This window comes from Thamnophis elegans, chromosome 8 (genome assembly GCF_009769535.1).
Source record: "Thamnophis elegans isolate rThaEle1 chromosome 8, rThaEle1.pri, whole genome shotgun sequence".
Lineage (NCBI taxonomy): Eukaryota > Metazoa > Chordata > Lepidosauria > Squamata > Colubridae > Thamnophis > Thamnophis elegans.
In genome coordinates, this window is record NC_045548.1 from 45,964,144 (window position 1) to 45,985,306 (window position 21,163).

General features: G+C 35.8%; 1 protein-coding gene across 1 annotated transcript in view; it reads left to right on the forward strand.

Moving 5' to 3' along the window:
• The first annotated feature begins 4,382 nt into the window (after window positions 1-4,382).
• KCNB2 (potassium voltage-gated channel subfamily B member 2) overlaps window positions 4,383-21,163 on the forward strand; it is a 137,334-nt gene continuing 120,553 nt past the window's right edge. Inside the window, exon 1 of the mRNA XM_032222200.1 lies at window positions 4,383-4,958. Coding sequence (XP_032078091.1) covers window positions 4,383-4,958 — 576 coding nt within the window. The remainder of the gene's footprint in view (window positions 4,959-21,163) is intronic.

Genomic DNA, 21,163 nt, shown 5'->3' on the forward strand with positions numbered 1-21,163 from the left:
ACCTGTTTTAGCACAGAGGTTCCAGTCATCCTGAAATGAACTACTTTGGTCAAAGAAAAGACTTTAACTAGCTTTTTTTCCTTGTAACTAAAAGAAAGGCCCAGAGTCCTTCAGGATTGGGCGGCCTAGAAATTCAATAAATGAAATGAAATGAAATGAACTATTTGACAATTAGAATTGTTTATGATTATAAAAATATTATGTACTATTGAATTTTAGGCAAAAGGTTTCTGTTTGTAACTGTATCAAAGAAAAGTTGAAAGTTACTTTTTTGCTTTCTTTTCTTTCTTTTATACCTTGCACTTTCCTTTCCCCTAATGTTTCCCCTTTTAATTTTTAATTGTTTTTTATTATATTTTATTTTTTTGTAGAAATTCAGTTTCATACACACACGTATACACAGAAATATACATAGATACTGTGTGTGTGTGTGTGTGTGTGTGTGTGTGTGTATTTATACAGTATATATTACAGCCATCTAATAAAATGTACTCCAATTGATTTCAGAGAGTTTTCTCTTTCTTTTTCTATAATTATTCTATTTCATATAGAGGGATGAAATTTTTTAAAATTGTGTATATTTCATTTATATTAGTTGCTTTAGGTTTTTTTTCCTAAAATAAATTAAGCCAACAATGTAAAATTTAAGCCGGTAATAGTTTAGTCATGATGTGTATTATTCATAGCACCCAAACATCTATTCTAAGTTGTTTTATTTATATTAGAGTAGCACACCAATATATTTCACTGTAAATCTGTGGAGTTCTTGGGTATAAAAGAATTGATTCTATAGCAATAAGAGCAGTCACTGTGGTAGCCACAGAAGATGTAGGAGTAGTTTTAATTTGCCACCAATCAAAATTCAACTATGTCAGCCTATGTCTACATCTTACTATAATCTAATATATAAAAATTGAATTCTGAAAATAGAATAGCCTTTATGTAGTATGCTCTGTTATAAGTTTTAACAAAGGCTGTGCAATTGCTGCACAAAAGGTAACAATCCCAAAGGGTCAGTTTGGGCCATTGTATCCTGCTAAGCTATTCCAAGTCAGAGTTCCAGACAAATTGTTTTTTTTCTCACCCCAAAATTTTAAAGGAACAACCAGTGTTCCAGAAATAATCATGATTAAATAAATATTTTAAAAATCATTTGTGTTTCTGTGTGTATACACAGATAGTCCTCAACTTACAACCAGTCATTAGCCACATTTGAAATTACGACTTACAACCTATCAATTGGTTGTAACTCTCTGAAATCAATTGGAGTACATTCAAGTTCTATCAGTTGCCCCACACCCCCACATCACGGTCAGATAGCAATTTTGGGGAGCTTGGCAAACTAGGTTGTATTTATCGTCATTTACAACATCCCATTGTCATGTGACCACATTTTATGATCGTTTTGCTAAAAACTTCCATTAACATTTGGTACATAGCCACATTTTGTTTGCTTAATGACCACTGCAAAAAATGTTGTAAAATCATTTCATGACTGTCATGACTTACGATCGTGATGGGCAGGCTCCGTTAAGATAATAAGTCAAGGACTACACACACACACACACACACACATATACACGAATGTCTATACATAGATACCTGTAATGCACATAATAGTTACAGTATAATGGAAATTAAAATGGCAGGCCCTTGATGATATATCAGATCACAAGGACCCAAATACGTAGATTTCTGATTACTTATATTTTAGAATAGGTAGGATAGAAGTAAGTTGCATATAGTGAAGATAGAGTATGCAACGTGGTAATGCAATGTTTTCCACTTCACTAATTTTAAATTGTGTAACTTTCATTCCCAGAATTTCTCTGACAATGGTAGCAATTCTGGGAGTTAAAGTCCACCACATCTTAAAGTCACTGTGACAGAGAAAGACTGATATAATTCATGGGGGTGAAGGTGATCTCGCTTGATAATAGAACAAATATGAATGATGAGCTGGACACAGGCAGCCAGATAACTAAGCAACAAAAGATCATTCTAGTACTTTGCAAAGTATGACTTATTGTTACAACTGTGTCTGAAGCTAGATTACTGTACATGAAATAAACTAAAAATGCGAAGAGCCTTTATTTTCATAAGAATGAAAAAATATTGCAGAATTGAAATCAATTTTTTAAAATCTCCATATTTTAACATGGAGATTTTATTATTCACATAGTATGTTCACAGTGATATGTATAAAAGAATATAAATATTATTTCTAAGTAATTTGTGGTTTTACCTCCCAAGCTGTCAGCAGCATTTTCATAGGGCTCTGTTTCTACTCTTCAAAAGATCTCACCTTTCCCCTTCACCAGTCACCTGGCTCTCCTTTTACCTGGCCTTTGGGGTAGAACTAAAACAAATTGAGGCATCGCCCTCTTTTGTTCTTTTTTCTGTGTTTATTTTTAATGGCAAGAAAGAAGTGAAAAGGAACAACTCCTAGTAACTAGATACTATGGAAGAACTCAAGTTGGAGTATTGGGAATTAATGGCAAGACCACCCTGATACTTCTGCTTTAGAAAGGAAGGAAAAATCGCAGGAGATGAAAAGCAAGACAGTCAAGATTTCTCACCATGGAGCTCCAGAGGAAACATAACAGAACTATATTCAGTGTGGTGTTTTTTTTCCTGTAGCCTCAGTTAATCAATTAATTTCTGGAATTAATTGTCTCGGCATAAGAAGAATGCTGGAAGTGAAGGGCATCATAGGAACCCACAAGAACAGTGCCAATACCCCAAATCAATGTTGCATTTTAAAGAGTTAAAACAATAAGCTTTTGGTGTTTTGGTATACTTCCCTTTGAAGTTTACTATTTGTTGATACAATCATATTCTTGTGGGGTAGAAAAGATTGCAAATAAGAAAAAAACAAATCTGAAAGATTAGCAAAGCAACATAGAATGGTAGTGTCACAATGGTAAACATTTCCCAACTCTTTTATATAATTATTCTCCTTTCAGAATTTTCCAGGTTCAGAGCATAGACATTCTGGACATACATAAGTTGACTAGCTTGTCTATGACAGATTTTTGCAAATTGATGTTCTCCAGATAGGTTGGGTGGAGCACCTGTTGCCCATGGTTCTTCCAGTGATGTAAACTTTCATAAAAGACATTTTATGAAACTAGATTCCATGATCTATATTCTATAATATTAATGCCTTCTGGAAAAGGAAAGCTAAGAACACTATGGAACTGATGTGACATTTATTTTTGCAAGATGTCAAGTGAAGATCAATGTAGATAATTTTCTCTATATTTAGATGTTTTAGACATTTTTTTCTGCCTCTTTGTTAGAAAAAATCAAGATGTTTCACAGAAGGCAGGATGGACCTTTCTATTTTACAACATTGCAAAAACTATAAGCAGAAATAAAACCTACTGATATTTGCAATTAAGGGTTCACAGCAAAAACATAACTGAATTTTATCATGGCTTTTTATGTCTTCATCTGTCCATTCACATAGAATGAATAGTTTCTTTGTCTGGAAAGAAATATAAATGTAATTAAAGCCATCTTCTTATACTCATCATCAATTGATGGAGGGATCTTTACTAATTCTTAGAAAAATGGAAATGATTTCTTTTCATAATATCAAAACAAAAAAAGTTTCCATATTATTGGAAAGCCAAAGTATTGCCCTTCCTTCCTTCCTTCCTTCCTTCCTTCCTTCCTTCCTTCCTTCCTTCCTTCCTTCCTTCCTTCCTTAGAATTATAGATTGCCATAATTTGTTGCAATTCAGATCAACTTACAAAATACAATAAGAAAAACATGGTAGAAACATAGACTATGTCATCAAAAAAGAAAGTCTCAGGGGGAAAAAATCATAATCACACATCCAGACCAGAACTTCACATAGGGGTTCCATGACCCACTCTGATCCAGAGTCCAGAGATAATCAAGTGCTAAGGACTTGTTTAAATAGGGACAATTTTGTTTAATGTACATGAAAAATGATCTGTTTTTCTCCTAAATCTCCTTCAGCAAATTATTGTTAAGTATGCAGTCTGTTTGTATTTCTATATAATTATTCTCCCTTAATAACATTCCACTGTTTTGGGAAACTGATTTTTCCAATTATTTTTCAGCATTGCAAAAGTTGCTTTTTCTTAACAATACATTTATGGGGTGTTTCCTTCAGTCAATATAATATTACATGATCCTATAAGAGTATTATCAGAAATGAATGCTCCTGGTTAAGATCTTTATTTATTATAGCACTGAGAGTTGATATTTTGCTGTACTAAAATGTGCCTTTTTCTTCCCTTTTCAACTTCAGATATGGAAGAACTTATCTAAGAAGGACCTAACTTACCATATCAGTCAACTTTAATTCTCTTAAAGACTCTGGCTTTGTTGTCACTTCCTTATCAGGATGGCTGAAAAGGCTCCAGGTATGAACAAAAAGACATCCAGGTCTACACAGTCTCTTCCACCAGAACCAGTGGACATAATCAGAAGCAAAGCATGTTGTAGGAGAGTGAAAATCAATGTAGGTGGACTCAATCATGAAGTTCTATGGAGGACTTTAGATAGACTTCCACGGACACGTTTAGGGAAGCTCAGAGACTGCAATACTAATGACTCTTTACTAGAAATATGTGATGACTATAATCTTAATGAGAATGAATATTTCTTTGATAGACACCCAGGTGCTTTCACCTCTATCCTGAATTTCTACAGGACAGGAAAGTTACATATGATGGAGGAAATGTGTGCCCTCTCTTTTGGCCAAGAATTAGATTATTGGGGGATTGATGAAATATATTTAGAGTCCTGTTGCCAGGCAAGGTATCATCAGAAAAAAGAGCAAATGAATGAAGAATTAAGGAGAGAAGCAGAAACAATGAGAGAAAGAGATGGTGAAGAATTTGATAATGCTTGCTGCCCAGACAAAAGGAAAAAACTCTGGGACTTGTTGGAAAAGCCCAATTCATCAGTGGCTGCAAAGGTAGGAACATATACTTTAGATTTTTTTTATGTTGCCTGTTTATATTAATTAAAAACCATATGTAAGATTCATTGAATATATTATAGTAAAGATAACATCCCCTGAAAATGTGTTTGTTAATTTGGGTGGGTGGAAATATATTTTATTTCAAGATATTATGTGGGCACTCTGTGCTGTCAATCAGACTTCTGAAGTTTGTTACATCAGATTTTTTTCTATATATTTTTCATATATATTTTTTGGTATATATGACACTATTTAGAATTTATGGAATGTTTCCTTCAGTATAGTAGGAGCAGTTATGATCACTAAGGTAATAAGTCAGAATGTTCATGACATCAAAGACGTCTTGATGTATTATTAAGTCAGAAGCATTTACTTTTATAATGTACAGTTTTATTCCTAAGTGCATTCTTTTGAACTCAACAAAACTTTCAAGATAATTTGATTAACATAATTTGGCTTTCATGAATCCTTGTACAAACAAAGTATTGAATAACAGCATAGTATTATGAGATTCCAGAATTGCTAAGCATCCCACTTATTGTTAGTATTGAAGACTAATATTGATAAAGGTTGTCAATTTGCCCTTATTTACAAGAACAATGAAACTCACCAGAAATTGAATGAAAGCAACAGCTTCCCTTTGAATCAAAACGTTAACCCTGGAAACTCATTTCCCTAGTAAACCAAGGAACTGGAAATTAATTTCACCATTCCAGTACAAAGTCTGGTTTACTTGGGAAGAGACAATCAGGATTCCAGTTTGAAATGTTATGAAAAGCTTTTGCCTTCTCGTTGGTTTCTGCTTAGTTTTATTTTTTCCATGGGTGGGAAGTGTTAAGTGGGGGTTGATTGGGCTTTTTATACAAATATGTCCTCATCAGTGATGAGCAACATTTTTAGCATTCTAGATTATTGTTACTTCAAATATTATTAAGTATTAAATATATAACATTATATTTCATTGTATCTTATTAATAGATACAATGCCTCCTCACTTAGATCATGATACATAGTCTGGGTTTGTTATAGCTTTGTTACTTTGGTTAGTGTTTCCTTTCATTGAACCCAATAGAGGTGGAATTGGTGATGATGGGCTGCTGAGTCTGAGAAACTTTTTAAAAAGTGAATATGCATTCTGCACATTTTTCTACATCTTTTTCTACCAATGCTTAAGCTGATGTTACAGGATCTGTTCCCAAACTGGCAAGCCAGTAGATCCTTTGCTTTAGTCTCTGGGAAATACATACATTCATTGTTCTTGTTTGGTATGAGAATGAATAGTGCTGAAATCTTTTTAAACAGGCAAGTTTTGAACATTTTATGTATTGTGAAATGCAACAAAATGTGCTTTTTATAAATAGAAAGAAACATATGTCCATTATGACTTGTGTGCAAATACAGGGTCCCAGGTTGCCATGAGAAAATGTAAAGAAGTCTTTAGCTGCTAAACAAATAAAAAAGAACCAAATTAAAGCACCCAACCCTCTGGATAGCAGGTTTCTTTTTGTATCTTAATTATATTGTACACCACCCACCCACGCACAAATTTAAGGTATATTGGCTTAATTTCCAAGGAGGATTTTTGCAAGAGCCATCTATAAATCTTCCACATTGATCTGAGAACTCTGGCAAGCATGTAGAAGTTTACCAGTGCATGGGAAATCAAAACATTCCAGGGGTATCTGCAAGATGTGATTTTTAAAAAGGTAATCAATCAATCGTACAATCACAGTTGTACGATTGAAGCTCCATCTATTTCTTATGTGTGATGCATGTACAACACACACACACACAAACAAACATGCAACATTTCTATCGCATCATTGTAGGCACTATCTTGAATAGTTTGACACCACCTGCAGGAATGACAAATGTAGTCCTCTTCTAGGTCAAAACTCCTTCTGTTAATAGAATGGCATTCCTTTAGTCATTCGTAAATTAAAAATTGATTAGCTGAAATTTTACTGTGAGGAAAATTTGGAATGTATGGCTAGCTTAGCAGGCTACTTTAGATTCTTAGGCCCATTCAGAACTAGGTTACAATACTAAAGAGAATAACAAGGGCAGGAAAGTTGTCTTGAAGGTGCACACAGACAAAGCCACAGATTCCTTCCTGACTGGTTCTTCCCTCGTCTGCCACTTAGGATCAATTCAACTTGCTGTGAATTTTGAGTAGTAATGAGTAATGAGTAGTTCACATGTATGTATGCATCTCATAGGTCTGGCAGTGAATGGAGTTTACGTGTATCTTTTTGCACCATAGACATAAGGCATTTATGTCTGTGATGTCAAAACTGAGGGACTTGTCTTTCTGGTACAATAAATCCATGCATCAGATAATAAGCAGTTCACTATCTGAAAGCAACAGGTGCCAGCTTTTATCTTTGTTGTATATGATTCGGCTGACATTTGTTCTGACTGTTCAAACAGAACTGGAAGTGCTGCCACTGCTTAATAGAATCCCTCCTATAATTTGTTATTAATTGGCCATGCACCCAAGATCCCAGAGACTAGTCTGTGGGAGATGGGCCATGTCATTGAGCTGACGCATGAAATCTCTATGGAGCAAGGCAAGATCAACATTCTCTGCAAGATAGGCAGCTCAGTGATCCAAAATCCATTGATGTTAGGTTTGCAACATACTGCTGGTCTGCTTTCATGGCATAAGGAAAGGCGGACCTTTGAATGAAATCAGCCTTGTCTGGGAAATGAAATGGTGTGATTTTTACATCATCTAATACTATTGTGCTTACTCTAGCTTGGAAAAATGCAAGGACAAAGGATAATTTGGCATTGTCTCTTAGTGGGTCCTGTATACCCACATCTCGAGCATTTGTCAGTTTTATTGGTTTTGGCTTCCCTTTTTAAAAGTCCTTGGAAAGATGCTACAAAGAGGGTGTTGAGGGAAATACTGCTTCTTCACAGAGCTGTCATTTCCAGGATTTCCTATGTAAAAGGAATGATTAATGTACCAATTTAATGTTTCAGTTTGAACAAATGGTTTGAAAGAACTAGCAAGATGCTGACTAATAGATACAATTATAAAGCATCAGAAACCTTAATGCCTATTAGCCAGTCTGTAGCTAAAGTGAAAAACATAGTGCAGTCTTTAAGACCTGGCATGAATGTACTCATCTGCATTTCATTGTATGCAGGGAAGTGATTTATTATTGATTTATTATTCTTTAGCTTTAATTAATGATTTATTATTCTAAACATTTATTGTTGTGCATTTATTGTTCTAATATGTCCACAGCTTAAGAAATAAAAAGACACAGAGCTGTAGTTGCTGGTTTTATATTTTACAATCAAAGTAACAACCCGAGCTTTCCATTTCTGAAATATAAAATAAACTCCCCAAGCACATAGTTTTCCAGCCTATGCCTTCTTCTTCTGTTGCATAGCGTGAATGAAATAGTCAGAAATTGTGGAAACTTCTTCCCTTTCAAAGTCCTATTGGGTCATTCATTCTTCTGAAGCACAGAGCATATATTTAGACGTCATTATTTTCATTCCGAATATGAGCTGTGGTATATTGGGATCATGTTTGGAAAGAGTTATAAAATATTCCAGATTATAACACTGCTTTTGTATTTTCATTGTATTTATTATTAGATATATATTCTGGTTTTATTTTGTACAACGCAAGGTGATGTTCATACTTCTCCCACTTCCTCTTTTGTCCATAATAGAAAGTCTATGAGGGCAGTGCACTGAGCAGAAGAAACTGGCCAAAGTCACCCAGTCAGTTTTCATGCCTAAAGCAGGATAAGAATTATGATCTCCTAGATTCTAACCCAGTGCCACAACCACTACACCAAACTGGTTCTCAGTTATAGCTCTCATGGGCTAAAAAGCTATAGGTGAAGTTAAAAGAGCTCTTCTAGTTGACCTTAGAAGATAGAGTTTGCTTTCAACATGATGGAATCTAATGCTGAGGTTTAAGCTTTTAATGATGGGATTGGCATCCTGATATAATATTGAATGAAGGAAATTGATGTATGCTAGAACTTGATGACATATAATCAATCCATCAAAATAAATTGTAAAACCTGATGCTAGATGATAATTCCCAGTATGTCTCACCATTGGCCATGTGCTGCTACAAGGTCACATCCAGAAGGCCACAACGTCATCATTTCCAGATAGTCAAATGATCCTGAAATAGTACAGTGAAATCTCATTTTATGAGACCTTGATACAAAAACCTCACATGTAGTGTCCAAATGTTCACTGTGATTTACGCTATTTGCATTGTGATTTTTAAAATGAAGCAAATTCTCATTTGTATCATTTTTCATTATTTGTAAATGGGGTGCCCTATTCTCCAACTTAACAACTTTCTTAATATGATTATGTGAAAATTTACTCTATGTTAACACTGCACACGCCTTACAACATATTTTTGATTGTTTGCTATTGACAAAATTTTAACATTTAAATCCATATTGTACATAGATCAGAGTCCTCCAACCTCTGGAGAGGGGAGAGGGGGATGTTTCTGCATGAGCGTGCACTTGTAGCTCCATTTGCGCAAGTGGTGGGCATTCATGGAAATGAAGCATGGGGGCACATGCCCACTGCTCACCCAAGTGGAAAGCCCACCGTTTCTGCAGTCCAGTTCCAAATTGCTCAAAGCCCGGTAGTTGGCTGTGACCCAGGGGTTGACAACCCCTGACCTAGATTATGCTTCAATCTCTGTTAAAATAATTCAGAGTCTTTCCTTGTTTCACAGATGAATGAGAAAGCATTAGATGTTCTCTGAACATAGACTCTAAATTGTTTCTCAATTTTTTTTAAACAGGGGGCCAGTTCACAGTCTCTCAGACTGTTGGGGGGCCAGATCAGCTGGTGGGTGTGGTTAGGTGGCCTAGGTCATGTGACTAGGGGGTGTGGGCAGTTTAATAGTCCATAGAACAATGCACACAAATAAAACTTTAATTTGTTGTGTTCCTGGGAATGTTTTATTTGCTTTTGTTTACATGTTTCTCCTTTGGTTACCTTTTCTTTTTACTAGATCATTTTTTCAGTTGTTTAGGAGTCTAGAGGTCCATTTCAGGAAACTCAGTTTTGCAGCAATTCTTCTCAGCCCCAAGGAGCTTGAAAAATATCTCTCTCTTTTTCTCTTTCTCTCTTTCTCTCTCTCTCTCTCTCTCTCTCTCTCTCTTTCTTTCTTTCTTTCTTTGTCTGTCTGTCTGTCTGTCTGTCTGTCTGTCTGTCTCTCTTTATGTTCTAGAGCTGGGGAGGTAAAAAAATTGGCCCTTTTCTCCAGTATTTTGGCTTCTTGGGGCGTCTGTGTTCACTCTGCCCACCCACCTCCAGAGGCATTCTGCAGGCTGAAATGTTGGCCCTACCTTTCAGTTCTAGCCCGTGGGGCTCGCAAAGGTAAGTCCTGCATTTTGCTGAAGGATGGGTGAGGCAATGTGGGTGTAGCAGCCTCGTAGTCCTGCACAGCTGGAATAATGGCTTCGGCAGGCCACATGCAGCCCGTGGGCCATAGTTTGAGTACCCATGCTTTAAAAAAAGAAAGGTAAAGGTTTCCCCTGTCCAGTCATGTCCGACTCTAGGGGGCAGTGCTCATCTCAATTTCCTAGCAGAAGGACCCAGTGTAGTCTGATGATGCTTCCATGGTCATGTGGCTGGCATGACTGTAAGCCAAGGGTCACAGAAAGCTTCCCAGATATTTATTTACTAGCAATTGCATGCTTTTGAACTGCTAGGTTGGTAGGAGCTGGGGCAAGAATGGCTGTCCCCCCCCCATCATGTGGTACTTGGGTCTCAAACTGCCAACCTTCCAGTCAATAAACCCAATATCTTAATTTATAACTTTATAAACTTTAAATTATGTCAAGTAGCTTGGGATATATTAGAGAATAGCAATTGTTTTAGCCCTGGTTGATAAGTACAGTTAGGTCAATGTTCCTATGACAAACCAAATGAGACAAATAACAAAATTTTGAAAGTCTGCTGGTAATAAAGCAAGTCTGATAATAGAGCAGATGGAACACTATAAACAGTGTTATAATCTTTCTTTCCTCCCTAGTTACATATTATTTCACAAAGTAGGAACGTATTATGAAAGATGGTTGTGTTGGCATTGTACAAAAAATATGTAGTTATGTCCCAAAAAGAAAATACTACTATCGAAGCAAGTTGATTTCTAATGAGAGTATGCAGTCTTTCTTATTATATTATCTGGTAGAGGTCTTTGGTTTTTTTTTAAATAGGAGATGGATAAAGTATGCATTCCTAGATGAACTTTCTTCTTTATTGTGACTTCTAAATATAAATTCTAGCTTAATCCAAGATCAAGTAAAGCCTTGCTAATGGATTTGTCAGGTATCCAGGTGATCCCTGCCAAGACAGAGCGCAGAACAGAAACGTAAGGATGATGCATATGGAAATGAAAAGTAGAAGTGCCTGGTCGTAATCAGAGCCTTAAATATATACTGAAATTTTTCTTTTGCGTTTATGTATGCATGTTTGTAGTTCCCTCCCAAATGCTTGCATACAGAAAGAATTTAGAAATAGGGAAAGTTTATTATCGGGAGAACAGAGAACAGGAAAGATATATTTCAAAATGGGGAAGGAGAAAGATATATAATGAGGAATCTTTTCTTTTAGACTTTTTCTTGGGAGTAAGCATCTTCACTGGATTCCTGATAAAAACATTCACAAGCCCATGGTATTATACTTGGTTCAGCTGTAAACCTCAGCTCTCCAGACATTTTACATGGTCAGGATTATTTTACCTAGCAGAAGTCTCCGAGATTTGATCCAGCTCAATTAATTCCTTTATTGCAAATTAAGCCACATACACACCAAGGATTTGCCCATTCAGTACACAAAAATCCAACTTGTTGTATAGATTTATTTCCCAGATTTTAAATTCTGCCTGTTCACTCTTGCCTTTCCAAATCAACAAATATGTGTTTTATGGCCTTGAAAGATACTCATTCTTCTCTTGGAACCCCAGGTTTGTGCCTTGCCAACTGCATTCCTTACATCCTAATATGTGTAGTACTCTACTTGTTGAATATCCTCACAATCAAAATCATATCTATTTTACCTTCTGTAGAGAAACATCTCTTGGCAGCTTCCCTCAATTATTACATTCATTCTTAATAATTAAAGTGCAATAATAAATGTATTCTTCAATATTGGAAATTACACAGAACTTTCATGTCAGGTCCACAGATTATATTTTAAGAATGCAACATAATGCTAGTTGATAACTGATTTTGTTTTAAAAGCTGTTGTATCTATGGTTTGGTAAATCAATTATTAAAATATTATTTACCATCCATGGTTTCTGAGCAAGGTATTGTGTAACTAATGATTCAGCATTATTTTTAGCTGGCACAACTATGAAAAAATAAAACCAGTATCTGAGCTTTCTTATCTTAGCAATGTTTTAATGCATTAGTGAATTATGTATAAAGGTTCTTTTTAAGTCATAGCTTGGATTATTTGCTAATATAATTGGATAATAGTACTGTATTGTTGCATATTTTGGGGTGGAGGGAGATATAATAATTGCTAAAAGTAGCCTTAAGTGTAGACAGTTCTTCATAACTCAGTTACTGTAATACCTAGGACTCTGAGCCATAATTGTCTATTTGTGACCTCCAACAACCAAAGCAATGACTCTGCTTTTCATCAAATTTGCCAGAGGAAAAGGATATTTTCTGTTATAAGCTAGGAGGATTAAAGGGTCTGCATTGGTTTTGCAGCTTTGGATAATGACTTCTGTTTTAAATTCTGAGGTAAATTTCATTACCTAGATTTCCCAAGCCTAAAATCCAGGATATATGTTTTTATATACGGTATATATTTGAGACTTAATGGTTCCATCACAAAACTTTCTAGACAGTGTTATTACTTTTTGCTGCTTTAATGAATGATCCTACATCTAAGACGTATCATATAGCTTAGCATTTTATAAATGTATCTTTAAGTCATGTGACATTTACAGTAAATATACAAGCATATTTGATGCTGCCTTTCACAGAGTGGCATTGTTGTCTTACACATTAATTTAAGTAATTACTCATTGTTTGGAACAGTGAGGTAAGATTACAATGCAATTAATGGAGTTTTTAGAAATAATGTTCTAGGATCTTCCGAAGAACATAGCAAATTTACAAGATGTTCCTGGGTGCTGTCTTTTACATGGTGATTGTTGGCTTGCCTGCATGATGTAATAGCATGCGGGCAGACAAATCCCCAAAGACAACATGGTCGAAGAAGTTTTCACATGTGTGTGTTGTTTATACCAGCAAATGAATGCATTGTGAAAACTGCATGCTATTCCACAGGAATATCTTGACATGGGGTGGAAACCTTACAACATTCTGCAACGTTCACTGCTATGCTATATTAAAGTCTGACTACATCAGAATGTTATAGTTGTGGAAAGAAAAAGAGAATATCTTATCAGAAAGGTCCAATCGAATTCTCTCTCTCTCATAAACAAAGATGGACTGAATGGAAGTGATACGGGGTGATGCTATTGTTAACTGAATCCATTGAATTAATAAAGCAAAATCATGCATTCAGATATGCCTCCAAACATAAACTGCTGGATTTGTGAATACATTGTATTCCCTATAGGATTTAATATCCTACAAAAATCAATTTTGACTGATAAAAATAGGAAATAACTGTTCAGTTAGATGACATAGTTGTTTTAAGGACTGCCTTTCAAAATATAGAAAGGTAAATTTGGATAAACCTCTATGGGGAGAAAAGTACATTAGAAAGGTGGTTTGATTAGTTTCTTTAGTGTAGGAACTATGAAATGATAAATGGCAATATAGAATGTACTCTTCATAGTTAGTTTGCTTGTTTACTCATTTATTCCTACAACTCCTGTGCTGCTTTTAGCAACTTACACTATTAATATAAGAAAATTAGAAATAAAAAAATGATTAGAGAAGAGGAATCTTCTCTGAAAAGCTGTAGAGTTCTTGAAGATGGCATTCCCTCACTTATGGGGTATTTTCTTTCCATATTGGACAGGCAGATTTTACTCAGAGAGGGTGAATATGGAGATATTCAGATCTTGAATAATGTGATGTTATGATGGTGACAACCAATGCCTAGAAAGTTACCTGAAAGCTAACTATCAACTGGTATCACAACTGTAATAGTGATTTTATGTATCAAACCTCAATGCATTTATAAATATCCAGCCTATTCTATATGGAGATTCTTAGTCATCCAGATCATGATTTTTCCAAAGGTGGTTTTTCAAGAGGCAACTGGACTTTCTGGTTTTTCTTTGAAGACATTTCACTTCTCATCTAAGAGGCTTCTTCAGCTCTGACTGGAGAGCTGAAGAAACTTCTTGGATGAAAAGTAACACAAATTCCCAGAAAAACTCAGGCAGTGACTCTCGACCAGTCATTCTCTGTCAATGAAACTTGTCTCACATGGTTATTCTTGCAGAGAAAGTAAGAGCAGTAATGCCTCCTTGAGAGAGAGGGAGAGAGTGAGGAAGTCATCTTTTGGCTTCAGTTGCTCTAGTTCGGATTATCCAAATGTTTATGTTCTTCCCTGAGTGATGAAAACCAACTATTGAAACAGCATAATAACAGCAAAGATCTTCCCCGCTTCCAGAAGTGATTGTGTCCCCCAGATTTCAGATTTCACTTAGCTTACATTGAGTGCCAATTGACGCAACCACAAAGGTTTGATAGTGCTTAAAATAGCAGGGGGTAGGACATGCTAGATTTATCCCAAGGACAGCCAAGTAACAATAATACAGTTCCGGATATCAGCAGTCAAATCTAGGATGGACTTTTGGAAAAGAGCTGGCGTTCTTTGCATTGCCCTGATCCTTTTAATTCATCTTTGGCTGGTGTAAAACTATGCAAGCCAGAATTTTACATGGTGTGATATATGTAAATCAACATCGGAAAAATTATTCATATTGGAAGAAATTTTTTAGAAGTTTACATTTCTTTTTTAAAAAGGTACATTCAGTCCTGTTCCCTCTCCTTTTCTTCCTGGCAATGGTTTCAGATTTCAGCTTGTTCTATTATATATTAAGAACCTGGTCCATGTTTTCCTTGATAGTGTTGTTCCAAAGTATTATAATTGCATTGTTAGGTTTGTCAATCTATCATCTTTAGTAGTACATGAGTTCTACTCAATAAAATTATTGTAATTTATTAAATATGGTAGCTTATGGTTAAAATGAAGAGAGTAATCTGCAAATGATTTCTCAATTAGGTTCGTTCCAATTTATCCTTTACTAGTGTGATACCCTCCCATATGTTAAGGGAGTTGAGCTTTTTCACTTTGGGAAAGTTCTTATTCCAAAGGACATGCAGGCCTTAACTTATGATAACAGTTGGGCCCAAAATTTATGCTGCTAAGTGAGACATTTGTTAAGTATATTTCCCCATTGTATAACTTTTCTTGCCACACTTGTTAAGTGAATCACTGTAGTTGTTAAATTAGTAACACAGTTGTATTGTGAATCTGGCTTCCTCATTGACTTTGCCTGACAGAAGGCCACAAAAGGTGATCACATCACTCGGGGACACTGCAACCATCACAAATATGAACCAGTTACCGAGCATCCGAATGTAAATCACATGACCATGGGAATGCTGCAATGGTCATAAGTGTGAAAAATGGGCATGAGTCTCTTTTTTCAGTGCCATTGTAACTTCAAATTGTAGTTAACAAATTGTAAGTCGAAGATTACCTGTATTAGAACACAGAAAAGCATACTTTAAATACATTGATTCATCTTATTTGAAGGCTTGCATGGCCATTGATGCTTTAGACAAATCCTCCCTTTCAGTCCTGGCTTGGTCATGCCAAAAACTGTACAGCATAAAAATGGTTCTTTAACCATTTTTAAAGTATTGACTATGATATTTTGCTGGGTTCAATTTTTGTATTTTCATTTTCTACCTTCCCACTTATATCTCCATATATGGCTTAAGGTAGTTAATATAAATCAGTTGAACAATCATTTGTGTCCCGTTACATATATCGGAATAACATTGGGCTGACAAGTTGTTATCTTAACCATGCTGCAGTTTCTCGTTGGCAAAGGCATTGGCATAGACAAAGAAGAACCCTTGACTTGGGATATTTGTGTACTTGCTATGGAAACAGAGAGATTGTGGAAAGCTGAATAGAAGTTGAAGTTCAACATTTATGGAAGACATTGCTGGCATATAAAGGGCTTAGCCCTAGGTTCAATGGTAATGCCTGGTAATATTCCATTATGTCCACTAGTTAGTCATTTATTTTGTTCTTTGACTAATCGTAGAAAACACAAAATAACAAAATTAGTCATAGGATTTACACTTCTGAATGGCCAATATCTACGAGATAATAACAAATATAAAATTAGGAAGTACTAATATGAAGTACATAAATATAAAATTACTGCTAACTTTGAAACTTGTAAAAATCTAAATGTTGCAATACTAATTAGAAAAAATCTGTAACATTAAAAAAATCTAGGACACAAAAAGTAAAAATTGGGGAAGAATAGTAGCTCAGTGGCTAAGACACCGGCTGAGCTTATCAATCAGAAAGGTCGGCAGTTCGGCGGTTCAAATCCCTAGCACCACATAACGGAATGAGCTTCCATTACTTGTCTCAATTTCTGCCTAGCAGTTCGAAAGCATATAAAAATGCAAGTAGAAAAATAGGAACCACCTTTGGTGGGAAGGTAACAGTGTTCCGTGCACCTTTGGTGTTTAGTCATGCCGGCCACATGACCACGGAGACGTCTTTGGACAGCGCTGGCTCTTTGGCTTTGAAATGGAGATGAGCACTGCCCCCTAGAGTGAAGAATGACTAGCACATATGTGCAAGGTAATCTTTATCTTTACCTAATTACAGGATATATCAATTCTGACTGGTGCCTCTTTTCAGTCAAATCCTGCCAAATGTTGTATGCTATCAGGTAGAACATTCTGAATATAACTGTAACACAGGCAGTAATGATGATGTGTTCAATAATTTAAATCTGTCACAAAGCTGTTGGCATTTTTCTTCTATCTTCCATCTAGCAGGGGTGAAGAAAGAAAAATTCAGAAAACCATGGTAAATCTTCTTGTATGATTATGGACTTCTAGTTGTATAAAATATGCTGTATATAAACTTCTAAGTTCCTTTCACTTTCATTAAAGGTTTGGTACTCTGTCTAGGTCAGATTTATTCTCCATGTTCCATATATATCTTTAGAGAGAGTACTTGTTTCTTAAAACTTGGAGAAAGTTAATGGAATAGAAAAACCCAAATAATGTTAATTTGTCAGATCTAATTTTCTTCCAAGTGGTTTGATATTTATAAACCAGCATTAAGGGACTAAAACCATTATAAATAGCAATAGTCTTTGTCAAAAAATACTTTAGCCTACACAGTATCTGCTTCCATTCATAAACCAGAGTTGACAGACTGTTGGAGCAGTGAAAAACTACTTTTAAAATTTAGATTGTTCCAACAGGGTAAAAACTTGACAAGAGGACAAATTGGCTCCACAGGGGTGTTGTGCCACTGATTTAACTTTAAAGTATTTAATAACTGAAAATACAATTTTGATATGGCAGTAATATAATCCTTTCAGTGATTTGTGTTTTAAACAAGGTAATGTCTACTGGCCTTCCTATTATAGCCTTTAGGGTAAGATCAAGAACATAATGCTACATATTTTAGAATATATAAAGAAATATAAAACTGCTTTCTTCTGTTTTCATTAGTATGCGTGCATGCTGTGAAGTGGTGTTGTTGTTGCTAGCTGCGAAGTTGTGTCTGATCCATCATGACCCCTTGGACAACGTTCTTCCAGGCCTTCCTGTCCTCTACCATCCTCTGGAGTCCATTTAAGTTTATGCCTACTGCTTTAGTGACTCCATCCTGCCACCTCATTCTCTGTCATCCCCTTCTTCTTTTGCCCTCAATCTTTCCCACATTAGGCTCTTCTCCAGTGAGTCCTTCTTTCTCATTAGGTAGCCAAAGTATTTGAGTTTCATCTTCAGGATCTGGCCTTCTAAAGAGCAGTCAGGGTTGAACTTCTCTAGGACTGACTGGTTTGATCGCCTTGCAGTCCAAGGGACTCGCAGGAGTCTTCTCCAGCATTAGAAAATCTAAGCATTCTTAAATATCCTTTTTCACTTTCTGCCTAAATATAAATATGGTCTCTTGGGTAAGAGGTGAGGGAAGGAAGAGGAAGAAGAAGAATAGAGAACCTTGTTTAGATGAATCAACATTTCTTTCTTAAGACTTTTATTTATATTTCAACGTGAACATTTTTTGCTTAATGGGGTATGAAATTGAAAACAGTAAATTGTTAAATTGGTGTTATAAAGATGCCATTGGTAGAATGTATTTCTGATTTTATATAAGATTTGTCTTCTAGTAGTATTAAGCTGCACTTAGAATGATCCTAAACATTATCCAGGCATCACTTGTATTTTAATTCCTTTGCATCAACCTTACCAAGTCATTAGAAAACTGAAAAATATAGTCGTGTTGAACATTTATAGGAAAATATATATTTCTGCATGGATGGATGGATGGATGGATGGATGGATGGATGGATGGATGGATGGATGGATAGATAGATAGATAGATAGATAGATAGATAGATAGATAGATAGATTATAGACAGACAGACAGACAGACAGACAGAGAGATCCGTTCAGTGAAAATGGTTTTATCCAGGAAATCTTGGTGTCTTCAGTGACAGGATTTTGCTGTTTAACAAAAAAATCAATGTTCCTATACTGTGTAAAATACTTCCTTGGAATCCCTGTACCAATCTGTCTGAATGCACTAATTTGCATAGTAATACTTTCTTAGTCAGAGGTACTTGGTGATTTCAGAAGAAAAGAAAGGATTAGAAGAGAGTGTGTGCTTTCTATTGAAATGCAAATAATATACACAAGTTACCGCAAAGAACTTGATGACTTGACTATATTGGGAAAGTACAATTATAGGGGTTTCCTTTCATTGTATATTCTCCAGCTCTCCTATGCCTGCTACAATTGCCTAATGCAAAATTTACATTTTGCGTTATCTAATGAAAAAAATAATAGAGGGAAAGGCATTTCAGCTTGTGTGTATTCAAGAAGAGGAGGAGATTTGAAAAGTACCCTAGCACAAAACTCACATCAGCAGTGGCTTTGCATGCTGCTATAAGTATAGCATACCAGGGTTTTGTTTCCCTTTTATGTGGCAAAAAAGTATTTCCATATAAAAATTCACTCTATCAAATATGGTGGACATACAGGCTTGCAGAAGGTTTATTCAGAAATCAAAGAGGTGACTAAAATCCATATTTTGTTTAGTTTAAAATAAATCACTGGTAGAGGATGTAAAATTGCAAGACTTTCAGGATTCAGTATGAGCCAAGGTGGCGCAGTGGTTAAATGCAGCACTGCAGGCTACTGCTAGATCAGCAGGTCAGCGGTTCAAATCTCACCGGCTCAGGGTTGACTCAGCCTTCCATCCTTCCGAGGTGGGTAAAATGAGGACCCAGATTGTTGGGGGCAATATGCTGACTCTCTGTAAAACCGCTTAGAGAGGCCTGAAAGGCCTATGAAGCGGTATATAAGTCTACTGCTATTGCTATTGCTATTGCTATTGAAAAATACTGAGTAATTTACTGATGGTTTAGTCTTTGATGGGAGTAAGTAGATAATGGTTTTTCATAATTAATTTATCTCTTTTCCTACTCTCATATTTTTTCAGAGTTCTTGAATGGGAAAAAGAAACAATTAATCACTCCCTTTCTTTGAAGCTTCTGGCTATATGATGGTTTTGTACTGTGTTGATCCCCAGTTTCAATAAAGATGTAACCTCTGCTGAAATTATACAGCAGTCCAAATTAATCTTTCTTAAAAATACGTTTTTTTTTCCTGGAGGAGTTATGTCTTACATATCTTAAAGCCAAGAAATAGGAATGTCTTTAAAACATTAATTTTATTTAATTCTCAAATTTATATGTTGTTCATCTTGCAGTCCGAAAGAGACACTGAACAGTTTACAGCATAACAAAACATATTTAAATACAATTATGAAATATAAAAACAGAATGATGATGATGATGATGATGATGATGATGATGATGATGATGATGATTAAAATTACAGGAGATTAAAACTAAAACCCCCATGGATTTAGAGTTAAGTGGTAGTGATAGCTTCTCTGTTACTACACTAGTCACGTCCAGCCAAAACTTCTCCTTCAGGGCCCCATGCCAAATGGCATAGCCAAGTTTTAAGGTATTTCCTAAGGGGCTAGAAGGGCAGGGAGAACCTCACCTCCTATGGAAACCTGTTCCTAATTTAAAGTGATGAAGATTCTGCGATGAGTAAAATTTGTTCACCAAATCAGTGATGGCAAACCTTTTAGGCTGCAAAGTGTGGGTGCATGCACATGCATATGTGCCCCACGCATGTGACTGTGCCCTCCCAAACTCTAAGTCGTGGAAGCACGTGCATCCTGCACATGCTTACACACCTCTGAAAATGCAGCAGAGACCCAAAGAACAGCTGGTCGGCGGGATAGCACGCACAAGCATGGGAAACACCCAATACAGCTGGGGCAATGGCGCATGTGCCCACAGAGAGGGCTCTGTGTGCCACCTCTGGCACGTGTGCCATAGGTTCGCCACCACTGACCTACATGATCTAACTGGAAGAGGATGCCATTGATGTGCCCCTTAGAGACAACGACCGGCTTAAGACCCTTAAATAGGTTGCCCCTGGATGATAACTTATCTCTCATCTTTTGGTTTTTAAGAAGTTGGATAAAATGCTCCTGTCTCACAGGGTGTTTAGTGAGGAAGAATTTAGCTTCAAACAGAAGAGATAAAAGTTTTAGTGTAATCACTAAATGCACAACCTAAATTGGCTAGAATTGCTTGGGTAAGCAGAATATAAATAATGCTAAAGAAAGAATAGAAAGAATGTGGATTTATGATATTCTAAATGATTCCCCCATACATTGTTCTCAGAAGATTTCTGATTAGCTTCTTTAATCAATGAAATGAAGTTTAGAGACTGATTGTGTGAAATTTTAAACAGGAAGAAAATCAACATGCTTGCTGTATCTCTGATGTTCTTTTTTCAAAAAATGGGCAAGCTAAAAAGTATTCAAAAATTATTTTAAGTTATTCCTTTCCAAAACTATTTCATTGCAAATGAAATTCATACATGTCT